This window comes from Nesoenas mayeri (assembly GCF_963082525.1).
Source record: "Nesoenas mayeri genome assembly, chromosome: 8".
Classification (NCBI taxonomy): Eukaryota; Metazoa; Chordata; class Aves; order Columbiformes; family Columbidae; genus Nesoenas; species Nesoenas mayeri.
In genome coordinates, this window is record NC_137554.1 from 14,062,323 (window position 1) to 14,075,878 (window position 13,556).

At 37.9% G+C, this 13,556-nt stretch overlaps 1 protein-coding gene across 1 annotated transcript; it reads right to left on the reverse strand.

Moving 5' to 3' along the window:
* Positions 1 to 2,945: 2,945 nt before the first annotated feature.
* VCAM1 (vascular cell adhesion molecule 1) lies at positions 2,946 to 10,041 on the reverse strand (the record flags this gene model as incomplete). The annotated part of the gene is made up of 7 exons (XM_080348981.1): positions 2,946 to 3,106; positions 5,570 to 5,836; positions 6,288 to 6,554; positions 7,154 to 7,426; positions 8,052 to 8,369; positions 8,990 to 9,268; positions 9,990 to 10,041. The coding sequence occupies 7 exons, from the start codon at positions 10,039 to 10,041 to the stop codon at positions 2,946 to 2,948; spliced, it is 1,617 nt and encodes a 538-aa protein (XP_080205107.1).
* Between the last annotated feature and the right edge of the window lie 3,515 nt (positions 10,042 to 13,556).

Consider the following 13,556-nt stretch of genomic DNA (forward strand, 5'->3'; position numbering starts at 1 on the left):
ATAGGACAAGCTTCTGCACAAATCATTAAGTGTCTTGGAAAACACCAAAAATCAGGCAACAGGGGAGGAGATCCCCTGGCAAGGTCCTTCATTGTGATTTCACAAGAGCAGCCTCTCCTAAAGTGAGCACTACAAGCTTTATGTATTCATTCAGTGTTTCTGGCTGAAAATCTGTGCCTGTTGAAATCACAGGCCAACTCCTACTGACTTAAATGACTTAGTACTTAACAGAGACCCTGAGAGGGCAGTCAAGCCCTGTAGACATTAAAGTATCTGTATCACAAATACTGGTAAAACCAACAGTGGAGAGATAGCAGGAATCTGTGGGTGAATTTCCAGGAAAGACTACAGAAGCACCAAAGTGCTATTGCAGGATGACTCCTTTTTCCCTCCCATACCTCTTTCCTCTTTTTATTCCTTCTAAGGGATTACAGTAGAGGGAAAAACAGCACAGGAACTGCTCAGCTCCTTCTCCAAGTAGACCTGGACCAAGATTGCTCAGAGAAGGTGTAAGAAGGCCAGACATAAGCTTCTGGGTCTAACCAGTGATCCAGCTACCCCAGTATGTCTCCAGCAGTGGGACACTTTCTGCAGTATATTCCCTGAGGATTCCTCAGCATCAATGGCCATTGGATTAGGGATGTTATGCTGTACATTTCTGCCTATTTCCTCTAGCATTTGTTTATGGACTCTTAGTCCATTATTTTTTCCATTCCCCTTTCAAGCCAGTTGATACTGTTATCCTCCACAACATTCTGCATTGGCTTCCAGTAATTCACCATTCACTTTCTATTATAGCTATTATTTTAATTAAATTGCTGTCTTCATAGTTTGCACACCCTGAAGTTCTGACATTGCATGACTTGGCAAAGAGCAGTTCTGCATCTGTTTGCTGTCAGTTGCCTTCACGATTTGGAAAACGTCAGTCATATCCCCTCCTCCTTCAGAATTCTTACTCCAAACTGGAAAGTCCCAGGCGTTTTCTTTTTTCCTGTTTTCCAGTCCTCTTCTGAATCTTTTCTATCCTTTTTGCAATACAGATATCAGAACTATACCCAGTTTGCAAAATGTGTGTGCAGCAAAGTTTTGCACAGTGGAAAAATCATGCTTTCTGTTTCTTTCACAAGACAGCACTGAGACAGGCCTGACATTATTCTGAATAAATCTGCCTGGCACCACCTCCAAGAAATGTATGTCATGGGCCTGTCAAAGCTCTCCTCCTCCTCTGTCTTCAATCTTTTCTTCACCCTCCTACTGCATGCTCACATTCCTCCAAGCCAAGTCCACACTGCTCCCATTTTTCTGCTACACCCCCACTTTCCAGCTGTAGGTAAGCACAGGACCCTGCATGCACTGATTTACTGTGCACAAAACACTGCTGAGAGTGCTGTGAAAAAGCTATGGGAGATCTGCACCACTGCTTCATCCAGCAGCTAGCTGCCAGGAGACATCTGCATTGGTGTTGCTGTTGGGGGCAGTTGTTACCGTTTGTAAAATTTAAAGGCTCTTTTCACATATTTCTGCTTGACCTCGTGTGTGCAAGTTTGGGGGAGCCAAGCCCACCTTCCTGTGCCTAACACGCTGGCTCAGGGCTACTGAGACTGAACTCAGTTCAACATTTCAGCCACAGCGCCTGCACCTCACACCACCTTCCCTTCAGTGCAGAACATCACCAACCAGCTAAGCTAAAGCAGGTCTGCGAGCCAGGAGAAGGGATGTAAGGGAGGATGCCATCAAACTCCATCTCTCCTTCCCCCTCATCTTTGTCTCTGCACAGAAAGCCCACTATTTTCACAGCCCTTTTGCCAACACTGGAGAGAGCATGTGGAGAATAAAGGTGCTAACCATGGTGAAGCACGCAGGCACTGGTTGTCTATTACAAGGAAAGACGTCAGGCAAGTGGTTCAGTTTTCCCCAGTGAGCAGCTTGGGAAGGGGATTTCTTCAGGAAACAACCCACCCAACACTGCTGAGACTGCAGAGATTTTGCCTCTCCCCCTTGCCTGTGTCACTGCCTGCCTTGCTTGTGACTTTACATTCAAATCTGCTGTTGCTAAGGATGAGAGTTTTCACTGGTTCCTTCCATAGGAATATGTATTCTGACACAATCTTAAGCAAGAAACACTAGGGGGATCTAGTCAAAAAAACCTACTGGTAACTTCATTTTGCAGCAGAAATGTGTAAAGTGTATTTATCAGCAACTCATATTGTATATAAAGTTTCTGATTTGGCTCATGATGAAATAACCAAATTCTGATGCTGATTTGAGAATGATTAAAAATATGAAATACAAAAATAGCTCAGCTGTCCTAAAAGTAACTAGACTATAATCCCAGACACTTTCTGAATAATATTTAAAATAAAATGTTTCACAAATGAGCCCATAGATCTTAAATGAATTAGAAATGCATAGCCCAGTCGTTGTGTAACTTAATTAAAGGCATAGAGTTTATGGTAATATGAGCAAAAAGAGAACATTTTCTAAACATTACCACAGCAGACAAATCATATAAAAAACATTCACTCTGTAGAGTAATACAAAATAAAATATTATTATCTGATCAGCTCAAGTAATACTGATTTATATCTTTGAATTGACAACATTTCTCTGTACAGTTGCAGTAAGACGGCAGTTTTACAAACTGATATTCAGTTGAACATATTTATAACACAAAATATACACTATGTACAAACCTACTTCTCCAAGGAACTCTTTGTTCAGCATGCTGCAACACAGAAGTAATTTACCAGCTTCCAGGACAGGATGCTAGCTTTCCCTTTGATTTAAATACTGAAATACTTATCAAAACATGAAAAAAATCCATTTGCTATCACATGGTGGTGTTCTTCAGTCACTTTTTTGTTACCATATGGTACAGAAGAGTAGAACCAGTCACAACAATAAATAACATTGCTTATTATGAACTTAGACTTATATTCACGCAATCACACTTTCAGCCTGAGTGCTTTTACAAGACTGTATGATCCATTTATCTTTGCTTTTCTTGACACGTAGATCCAAATTGCAGCCACAGGTACTGCTACTGCTGTTACACAGGAGAATGCAATAATCAGTGGTATCATTTGATCTGTTTTTTCCAATCTTCCTGAAAATGGAAACAAAAGGAGGAAAGAGTTGCATAAAAACTCATTGAAAAAGATACGTGTATATTACTGTAAAAGTCACATTATTAATTACCTTCATTTGGAACACTATTTATATTTTCATGCACAAAGCACATTTCAAACCACTTTCCATATGCTTTTTTCTTTAGTAACTCCATATTACGCACTTGGTACTATTACATGATTGGCCGCTATCTTGGTCTTGAATTTGCTATGCAAGTTCAAACCCATCTGATATGATCTACAATGAAGAATACCATGGAGCCCATAAAGAATACAATAATAATATAACCTATTTTACCCAGGAAAGATTAGGGAACATTTCCACCTCCTGGAAAAAATTCTTCAGGAGAAGATCATGTTTAAAAAGCCTGATCTTTAGATTTTTTTTTGTAAAACAGAACTTTATCTGGGTTGGTCTCACTGTTCATGCACACAGACAGAAACGCAGCCAGGATTCACCTTTTTCTGGCCCTATCCCTAAAGCTACTTCACCAATTCAGGTAAGAGCGCCAATAACATCCACACTGAAAGGAGGTCAAATCCAGCTTATTGTCAGCAGGTGTTCTATTATTTGGTTTGATTTAGGGTTTTTTTTTAGGTTAACTGAAGTACTGTTGCACAAGGATCAGCCATGAACTAGTAGTTGTGGTCACCTGGACACAAAATTCATTAGAAAGTACATGCAAAATAAATTTAAGGCAACAGATCTACCTACCTACAACAGCTATATCAATCACTTTGATGTTGTTTCCAACCTCATTGAAAACATCAAGTAAATATCTGCCTGTATCGTTTTTGGTGACATTGTAGAGTATAAAGGTTCCATTCACTGATGGCAGAATAATTTCATTCTCCTGATGGACTTTTTTCAGGACCATCTGTGATGGTGGGTTACTGTATGTGCTACATGTAATAGTGACATTTTCTCCTTCTTTAACATTTTCTGATGGATATACTAACACAGTAATATTTTGGGGAGGAACTGAAAAGAAAAGAAATGCAAGGTAGGATTTAGCAACAAACAGAAGCAAAAAAACTCAGAAAGTATCAGCAGCTTGTACACACAAAGTACTAATCCAGTAGTGGATTCACTCTCATATTTGAGCACACTTTAGACACTACTCTGTCACTAGCTATGCTTTACACACTGCAGTCAACAGCAGCTGACAGAAAGAATGTTTTATCAATTGATGGTTTGTGTTGCATATCTTTTATGTTATATGAAGCCTTTGCTTCTTTCTTTAAATTATCTGTTTATTCATTTGGGTTCATGAAAGGATACAGATCAACAGACCCAGAGGTTGATGTCCTCTTTCAACTGAAAAGGCAAAGGAAGGAGTCCTAGAACAGTAGTTTTTTTCACTAGGTTCCACAATTTTACATCCTGTTTTCAAAGGTGGAAGTGGAACTATGAAAAATTTTGAAGCAGCAATTATTTTGTGCATCTGCTGTTTTGGACAGAAATTTTTGTTAGCACTAAGATCCTACCACTTATGACAAGAACCTAAGAAACTCATATTTTTTTTAAAGACAATTCATTCTTAACAGAACTGAAGGTGTGATTCTGTCTGTCTAAAACAAATCCTAATATTAACTCTGCACAGTAGTTATTTTAACTAACCTTGGAGATAAAGTACTATGTGCTGAGACTGCTCTCCCAGTTCGTTAATGACATGTCCCTGTGCCCTTTGGCTGAGCCCTGTCTATGGTGGATTTGCCATCTACTGTTTCAAGGGTTCTGATCCCACCACCCACTTTTCTTTTACAGTTCTCTGAATAGACGTGCATAACTGTAATTGAACAGAAAACTGAAAGTGTATTTTTTGGTACAGCTACAGGAATAGTGCAGAATAACGAAGAGAGATGGATTAGTGGCAGAAGAAATCCCTCAGCCTGTTGCCATGCAATAAACAGAAGCAGCAGGGCTGAAGGAGAAAAGTCTGCTTACTACTGAAAATGAAACTTTACTATCATTGCGCATAGGTTGAGGAATCAGCACTTGGCATAGCTTAAATGCAGCTTGTGAGAATGTAATACAGGGTCATAACTTAAAGGAGAGCCAAGAGGCTGTGATACAGTCCCTCCACAGAGAAGTTGCAGCATGTACTTCCTCTTTTTATCTTTTGTATGTGGGTATCAGGATCCTCCCCTGAGACCTATCTGGAAGAAAATATAGGCACTGCATGGCTTCTTTGCCTCATGTATATATTTGCCAATTGGAAGGAGTGATGGAAGCTCAACTGACATGAGAACTTTGCATAAGCTGTCTGTACTAAGGCAGATTTCACCCTTCATTGTTTAAAGCTTCCTAAATGACTTAATGACATTAGGGCTTTTAAACTTCATTGATATCAATGACAGAACTTCACCATCCTTCACAGAATGAGATCTGGACCTAAAATACATAGAACAAAAACACTTGTGTTCTGTCTTCTACTAACCTTGAACAAGTAATTTCACAACTTTTTCTTCTTTGCCAAATTGGTTATAAGCTTCACATTCATAAAGCCCCAGATCTTGACTTTTTATGTTCTGTACAATTAAAGTTGCATCTTTAGAAATTTTCTCAGACTCCCCAGTGGCCTTCTTTTTCTTCCAAGAGATCACTGGAGCTGGATTACCAGAACTAGTACATTTCATCGTCACAGTTTCTCCTTCTTTAACGGTGTTAGCAGGGATAACGGAGATCATTGTATTCTTTGGTCCATCTGAAAGGAAGAATCCTGTAGTTAATCATCACTGGATTTTTTAGACATGGATCCAACATGTCCTACTGGATGCCAGGTTGCTGGCCTCCAAAGTTAATTGCTTCTTCTTTCTCAGAATAAGTAAAATACACACTGTCAGAGCTTCCATACAAACTCTCTATCGCCTAAACATATCAATATCAACATATCAATAATATTAAGAAGGCAGATCAAGGCAGATCAATTTCTCACTCATTCAGATCCTGAGTTAAGACTATCATTAAATTAAAGATTTCATGTCTTTGTTTTGCTCATCAGCACTACTTCTTTCTTTGGGGAAGTGCTGAGGACTACGCTGATTTTTTTGTACTCACAGGGTTTTGTTTAGTTTGTTGGTTACATTTATAACTGAAGTAAGTGGAGAATTAACTAATTATTTTTAAATTATTGGGAAAACATTACACATACTTACATTCCACATTAAGTGTTATTTCACTTTTACTTTTCCCAAACTTATTTTCTGCCACACATTCATAGTCTCCGCTATTCAGGAATGTCACAGATGGAAGAAGAAGAATTCTCCTGTCACTGTAAGACCCCATGTCTGCTCTGTCCGATTTTCTCCTTAAAATAATCTTGGGAGGAGGGTTACTCTCAGCAGAACATTGTATGGAAACATTTTGTCCTTCTTGAACTGTTGTAGAAGGCTCAATAGAGAGTTCTGCAATGCTTGGAGCACCTGCATAACAAAAGAAAATGCTGTTATACTAATGTAAAAGTACTGAAGATTAAGAGGGTTTTAAGAAAGCAAGAATTGCTTGCCCAAGGATCTGTTCATTTTGGTTTTGGTCCCTGGTTCCATCTTATAATTTTGGCTCTACTGAAACAGCAATAATAATAATACTAATAATGTCTCAAATAATTTTACTATTAAATAACTGCTAAATTTACTACTACTGGCTACAACTACTAGTTGCAAGAAGGAAACTGTTATGCCCCTGCGTAATTGCTACATACATTAGCATTTCAAGCAAATAACAGTGTCCCCCACACCACTGCTTTCTCAGATTCTTTTATCACTTCGAGTGTTGCATTGCAGGAAATGTCTAGAGGTGTGCATGGACAACAGCAGTATAGAGAGAATTAGCTGAAAATTAAGCATAGAAATCAAAAGCACGGCCCATGAAGAGCAGCAGTAAATTGAAAGCTAAATCATGAATACATAACAAGGAAGGGGCCATAATTTCTTAATTTTCAGTGTCTCAGCATCCTCCAACCCAACAGGCAGCTGCCAATTGGGTACTGGATAACAGAAGTTAAATTCAAGCAGACTTGTACCTTGTACAACAATGTCCACAGTTGCTTTCTCCGTTTTATTAGTCACCAGATTAATTACTTCACAGATGTACAGTCCTGAATCAGTGGAACGGGCATGCGGAATAGAAAGGACATTGTTTTCTACCAGATGCTGAATGCTTTCATCAGCCAGATGTTTTCTCCAGACTATTTGTGGTGGTGGATTACTCTCAGTCACACAAGTGAGTTTCAGATGGTCTCCTTCCATTGGCGAGCTGCCTGGAGATGCAGTAATGATAGTATTTTGTGGACCAACTGAAAGAGAACAAAAGAGAAATGAGGTCAGTAAGCTAATGAAGAATGACATGCACATCTTTAACACTAACTTCTCTAGAGGTACCTTTGACAAAATATCAAGAAAAAAATGAATCATTTGTATTCCAGTAACACAGTGCAATAATTTCTCCAGACTTGATAAGACATTCGGCTTGCAGCTTTGAAAGCTTTACTAAGCTAGACAAAATGTGGACTTTTTTTTTTTTTTTACTCTTACATTTGTCTCCCTGTTGTTTAGGACTATAAACCTGGAACTGCTAAGCATACAATGGCAATGTTAAAAACAACTCTTTATCTGCATGCTGCCATTTTTCTTCTGGTCTTCACTTCTGACTTGGCACCAGTGCCCAAGGTAAGAGAGTGAGAGGGGAGTTATTAAAGCACTGCCTAACTTCTGTCATGAACAACAATGGGTATTCAATGACTCAATGACTGTTACTGAATACAGCAGAATTCAACTGAATACATTAGATTATCTACAAAAATAATACAGATAAGAAGTGCAGATTATAAATTATTTATAGCACATACTTTGTAAACCCATTCCATGAAACTTAACATTAAAGAGTACTTGGTCTGAAAGCCCTAGAACAAAAATACTTACAGTTAGCATTCAGTTTCTGAGAAGCTACTCTTTCTTTGGGTTCAAAGTCCATATTAGCAATTGGTAACTTGGCCACACAGGTAATCTCTTTCCCAATATCTTCAGCCATGGGGTTAAATGAATATTTCACAGTTTTGGTCTCTGTATTTGTGCTGCCATCTGCGTAAAAATTTTCCTCATGAAGAACATGTTCCCCTTTCTTTAGGAGCACTTCCAGGCGATCAGAAGGATACACATCAGGAATTTTACAGAGGACAGTGACTGGTTCTCCAGCAACTATGGATGGGCTGATCTCAATAACAGGATCACTGGGGAAAGCTAAAAGAATAAAATCAGTTTCTTTAGTCTAGCAGAGATGAGCTCCATGGTTAACATAAGAGCAAGATCAAACAGCTTGAGTTTAGAGGCATTCAGAACACAATATTATATCAACTTTATTACAAGATATATTAATATACCTAGATATGAAGACATACAGGTCTTTCATAAGCAGTTCATACACTGACAGGAATTATATTTGTACAATTGTTGAAATATGATCACAAATGATCTAATAAGATCCAGTAGGACATCCATCTCAACCACAGGGGCTGCTGGTGTTTTTTTGTTGCTGGGGTATTCGTTTGTTTGGTTGGTTTGTTTTTTTTCTAGCTCCATTGATCCTTTGAAGAGTCTATGTTTCAGCTTTCAAGTATTACCAAGAATAAGAAAAAGTAAGACCAGTATGTACTACATTCAGTGCAGAAACTAAGCAGAAAGGGGTTGAGAAAGAGTCTTGAACAGACAGATAAAGGAATGTTACAAGAGAATATATATTGAGCTACAGCAGACTAATTACTCTAGCATTACCAGTTAACTACCAACCACAAGATCTAAAAACAATTACTGATTTTTTATGAACTTGTACTACTAAAAGAGAATTTCACATTTTTACTTACAGTAAAGTTCAACTTTGATACTCTTCTCTTTTTTCTCTTTCTCACCACAGAAGACAGTACACAGATAATGATGAGAATTCACAATGCTGACTGGATTCATAGTCAAGGTAGAGTATGTCCTATGGTTGTTCACTGTTCCTCCAAGGGGGTTGTCCATCTGGGTTCTCCAGGAAAAGCTTGGTGATGCACAGCCAGTACTATTGCATGTGAGTACGAGTGTTTCTCCAATCTGGGCAACAACTCTGTTAGCAGGTATAATTTCCATTTCAAATGCTTTAACTGCAATATGGAGAACATACATAAACTCAGCAGCATTCCCAACATTTATTTTCCTATTTCTTCTCATATTCTACTGTGATATGAGGTCATTAATTCGCAAGTTTAGTTTCACAGTTGCGTGGAGGTAAAACTCATAAATCTCATACAATAGTTTACATCTCCAAATACCAAATAAACATTGGTATTTTTGCCAAAGATAATACAGACTCAGATGACTCTAACAGACAGTTCTCATGTATAAAATGGCATAAACTCAGTGCTCTCAGCAAAATTCAATGCATTGGCACAAATTTTTTTTACTTTTTTTTTGGTCAGGTGTATCTGGTTGTAAAACTTTTCAACATTTGTGGGAAGTAGATGGAAGTAAGATAGCAAGGACAACTGCAGAATCACCTTCAATAGGACATTCAGTACCAAACTTGACCAACATTGTCAGGGATGACAGTAAAAACCAATCATGCAGTGATATACTGCAGTTGTCTCCTAGACTGCCTTTTAGCAAACTCAGTAAGAAAATTACTGTGTCATTCCAAAGCATAAAAAAGCTTAAAGTAAATGTCAAAAAAACTTCTTGACATTTTGTCAGAACTACTTAATTGATAACCATATTCACCGACATGTAAAAGCAACTGGAACAAGGAGAAATGAAGATCAAACAGTAAATTGCAGGTCAGTTTATACTTAACAGAATTAAAAACAATCAAACAATTCCCCAACTTACCAGTCATTAAAGCATACAAAATTATTAGCACAGCTTGGCGTGTTCTTCCCATCTGTTTTAACAGTTGTAATTGCTGTTACTAGGTAAAGAAAGTAAATGCAAAAGCCTTGCTTCGTATTTTCTGTGAAGACGCACAGTGATATCTTGCTGCTCTGCAACGGCTTATGAGAGCAGCCCCAGCGCGCTCTTATAAGGGCTCTGGAGGTGGGATGGGAAATCCCGGCCCGGGGAAGTCCAGAGCAGGGAGGCACAGCCTGACTGGGCTGGGCTGGGCTGGGCCGGCGCCCTCTGCTGCTGCCTTCAAAACAGAACTCAAAGCCCAGGAAAAAACAGACAGGAACGCTTGGAATAAAGTGCCTACTAGACTTAAAAAGACCAAGTCAAGATCTGATCCTGCAAACAACAGATAAAATGAAAGAATGCGGGTAATTCCAAGTAACTGAATGGCACCATATCTCAGATGGAAAAGTTAGTCAAGTTTGCTTTCAGCACAAATGTTTTTGTAGGGCTGAATCTTGAGAATACTTCCAATAATGCTCAGTTCTGTAACTAACTTCACCTAACTCAGTATTTCCTTTGAAAACTGTGTTATCAGCTTAAGAGATGGTATTACTCATGTCCCTAAGTGTTTTTGATCCCTAAAAATGAATAAATAAGTCAGATAACAGAAGTCTGGAAATGTGACTTGATCAGCTTGAATCAGGCTCATCCTGTTCAGATGAACTGAATGAACTGATTTTCCCAATCTCACTTTAAAAGTGCTTCTAAAATGTCCCTCTTTCAAGCTGCTACTGGTATGCACCACATTACTGATATGCCTTTCAGCTCTTTTATGTCCTGTTTATACAGAATTGAAGGATAGGAGTTGATAATACAACTCGGGGATTATTTTCAGCGTTTGGTTTCCAGTGGGTATATGAATCTAGTTTGGGATATTTCTGAGGACAATTATTACTGGCTAATATAGCAAAAATGTAATTTATGTATATATTTTTTTTTTTTTTTTAAAAAGTAAAATAACATATTCAGTGCTAATTTTCTTTTGAGAAATGCTATGAATGCAAAGAATGGATAAAGGTTTCCAAATCTGAATTGTTTATTTATTCAACTGCTTGATCAGTTCATATTGGTCAATTATGAATCACTAAATAAAAGCAACAAGAAATCCAAAACAAAACATATACTTTTTCAAAATGTCTCTGGCAAATAATTTGGTATGTAATAGTTTAGGCATTTGATGTCTATGAAATGTTGTCATCATATAGCATATTTTATAAACAGCAAAGATTAAAATATCTAGTAAGTGAGCAATAAGGTGGAAAAATAAAGGCTGAAGTAACAATGTTGTAAATGCTAAAGAAATTTAATTGCTGAAAATCTGCCACTACATCAACATAATAGTTTTTGAGTTAAGCAGATTTTATGGTTAATAACCTAATGCCAACTCCAAAGTAACTTGTTCAGGCGAGAGTGGTACCAGAGGATATAAGGCTTCCGCTGGCCCTCAGGCAACATGTCTTCTTTTCTGCTTTTTCCTGACTGCAGGTGCCCCCACGTTTGCAGCCCCATCAAAGGATACTTGGACAGTACAACCTGCTACACAAACACTCTAGGTAAGATAAGAAGGATCAACCCCTATTTTCATACAATTATCATAAACTTATGAAAGGGATGTAATGATTGCAAGAAGAAAAAATTACGATCTCAGGCAGAAAGTATATATTAAAATAGTAATAATGAATAATAACAGCAATATTCAAAAATACAAAAAAACTAAACCACCCAGGAATTACCCAGAAAACAATAAAACGGGGAAATCTGAAGCATCTAGCAATACCTTACCAAAAGTCATTAAAGCTGAAATTCTCTACAACTGCCACAGTGGATTCTCCCATAATATATTATTTTTATTATCATTTTCATTGGTTTTATTAGAGAAGGAGGTGGAAGAAAAAAATTCTTGTAAGTCTCAGGAAATGCAAGCAGAGAACTGCTCTGGAAGTACTGTTACCAAATCGGGAAGTCTAAGCTCTGTCCAGAGTAGGTAATAACATCTACAGAATGTGATTTTACTTCTCTAAAAGGGGTTTGGTTGAAGGAAAGTGTCCGCCCTTAGTTAAGTTGCAAATAAATACTTTTTAGTCATAGGCATAGAGAAGCAAGAATGAAACTCATCTGCTTTGAGTGCTTAAATAATCACAGGCTAAACTGAAGGAGATAAGGCAAAATTTCCCCGTTTCTGGGAAATCCGTTTCTAGACAGAAAGAGATATAAACATAGGAGGCTATATCTGCATGCTGGAAAAACTGTAATCAAGTCCTTCATCAGATAACGTCAAATAGGAAATAACTCTGATCCAGCTCTCAGTAAATTAAACTGGACAGCTGCCATTAACTTTACTGGAGTTGGATCCTCACCAGAGGGACTACTATACCGAGTGACCAGACAAATTTAATTCAGACAGTATAGGCAAGGGCAGGGTTAGCCAACAAGTATTTTTAAAAGAAGTAGAGATCTGCCAAGAAATTTTAAAATTTCTTAAAACTTACTCCTTACCCAACTTCAAATATGTCCCTTCTATGTATTTTTAAAATAACATGTACTTTACTGTTGCTCCTACTATCCTCAGCAACAAGCTGCACATGGGAAAATGGGAATCAAGTCTGCTTGTTTTCAGAACTGGCTGTTCTATCTGAAAACAAAAAGAAATCAGCTGACAAATTTTAGGAGTTGACCCCAAGAGTTCAGATAATCTAGCTTTTTATTCAAATGGCACAGAGGAGGATACTGGGGATGAAAATAGAGGATGCATTTAGATTCAGAGTGAGATGAAGTATTATAGGATCAGCTGGAGAAATCCTGACACATGTAGAGCATAATGAAGACTGGAATGTAACAAGTATTACACAAATATTACTAAAGGCAAAAGAGATTAAAAAACTTAAGCACTGGCATGTAAATACATGTTTTCCAATATGTCTAGTAATGAAAAGAGATTTTTCTCAGGTTTTGATGGACAAACAAAGATAAAACGATTGTGTGTCTCAGAAGGGCGTTTGGAAATAGTGAACACATCATTTTTGGCCTGGCATTAGGAAATACTAATATCTTTCAGGAAACTGAAACTTACATCAGACTTCTGGATGTAAGAAAAGAAAACCATCTCAGAACAGTGCTAAGCATTTGCTTTAACTCATACTTCTACAATCCTGCTAAATACCTATATGATGAACTTCAATTAATTTCCTCTAGATAAAATAGATCACAAGTCCTTAATACCGCAATGAATTACTTGAACAAAATGCATGTTATGCAACATGTTAGTAATCCAACATTTCTAACCCTCTTCCTGCATTTTTAAGGTACTGCACTGTCTCATGGAGGCTACCCAGGGAAAGCTGAAAGGCTGAACCTCATGCAGAATTTGGTCTCTTGAAACCTTCACTGATTTATGGCCACGGATCTATGGAGAAGGGGTTTCCCGTGTCAGCAGTAAAATTCCTCATGGCACTTCGTCCCAATATCTACATCCACCGTTTGGGATTTCTTCTAAAAAATATCTAGTGC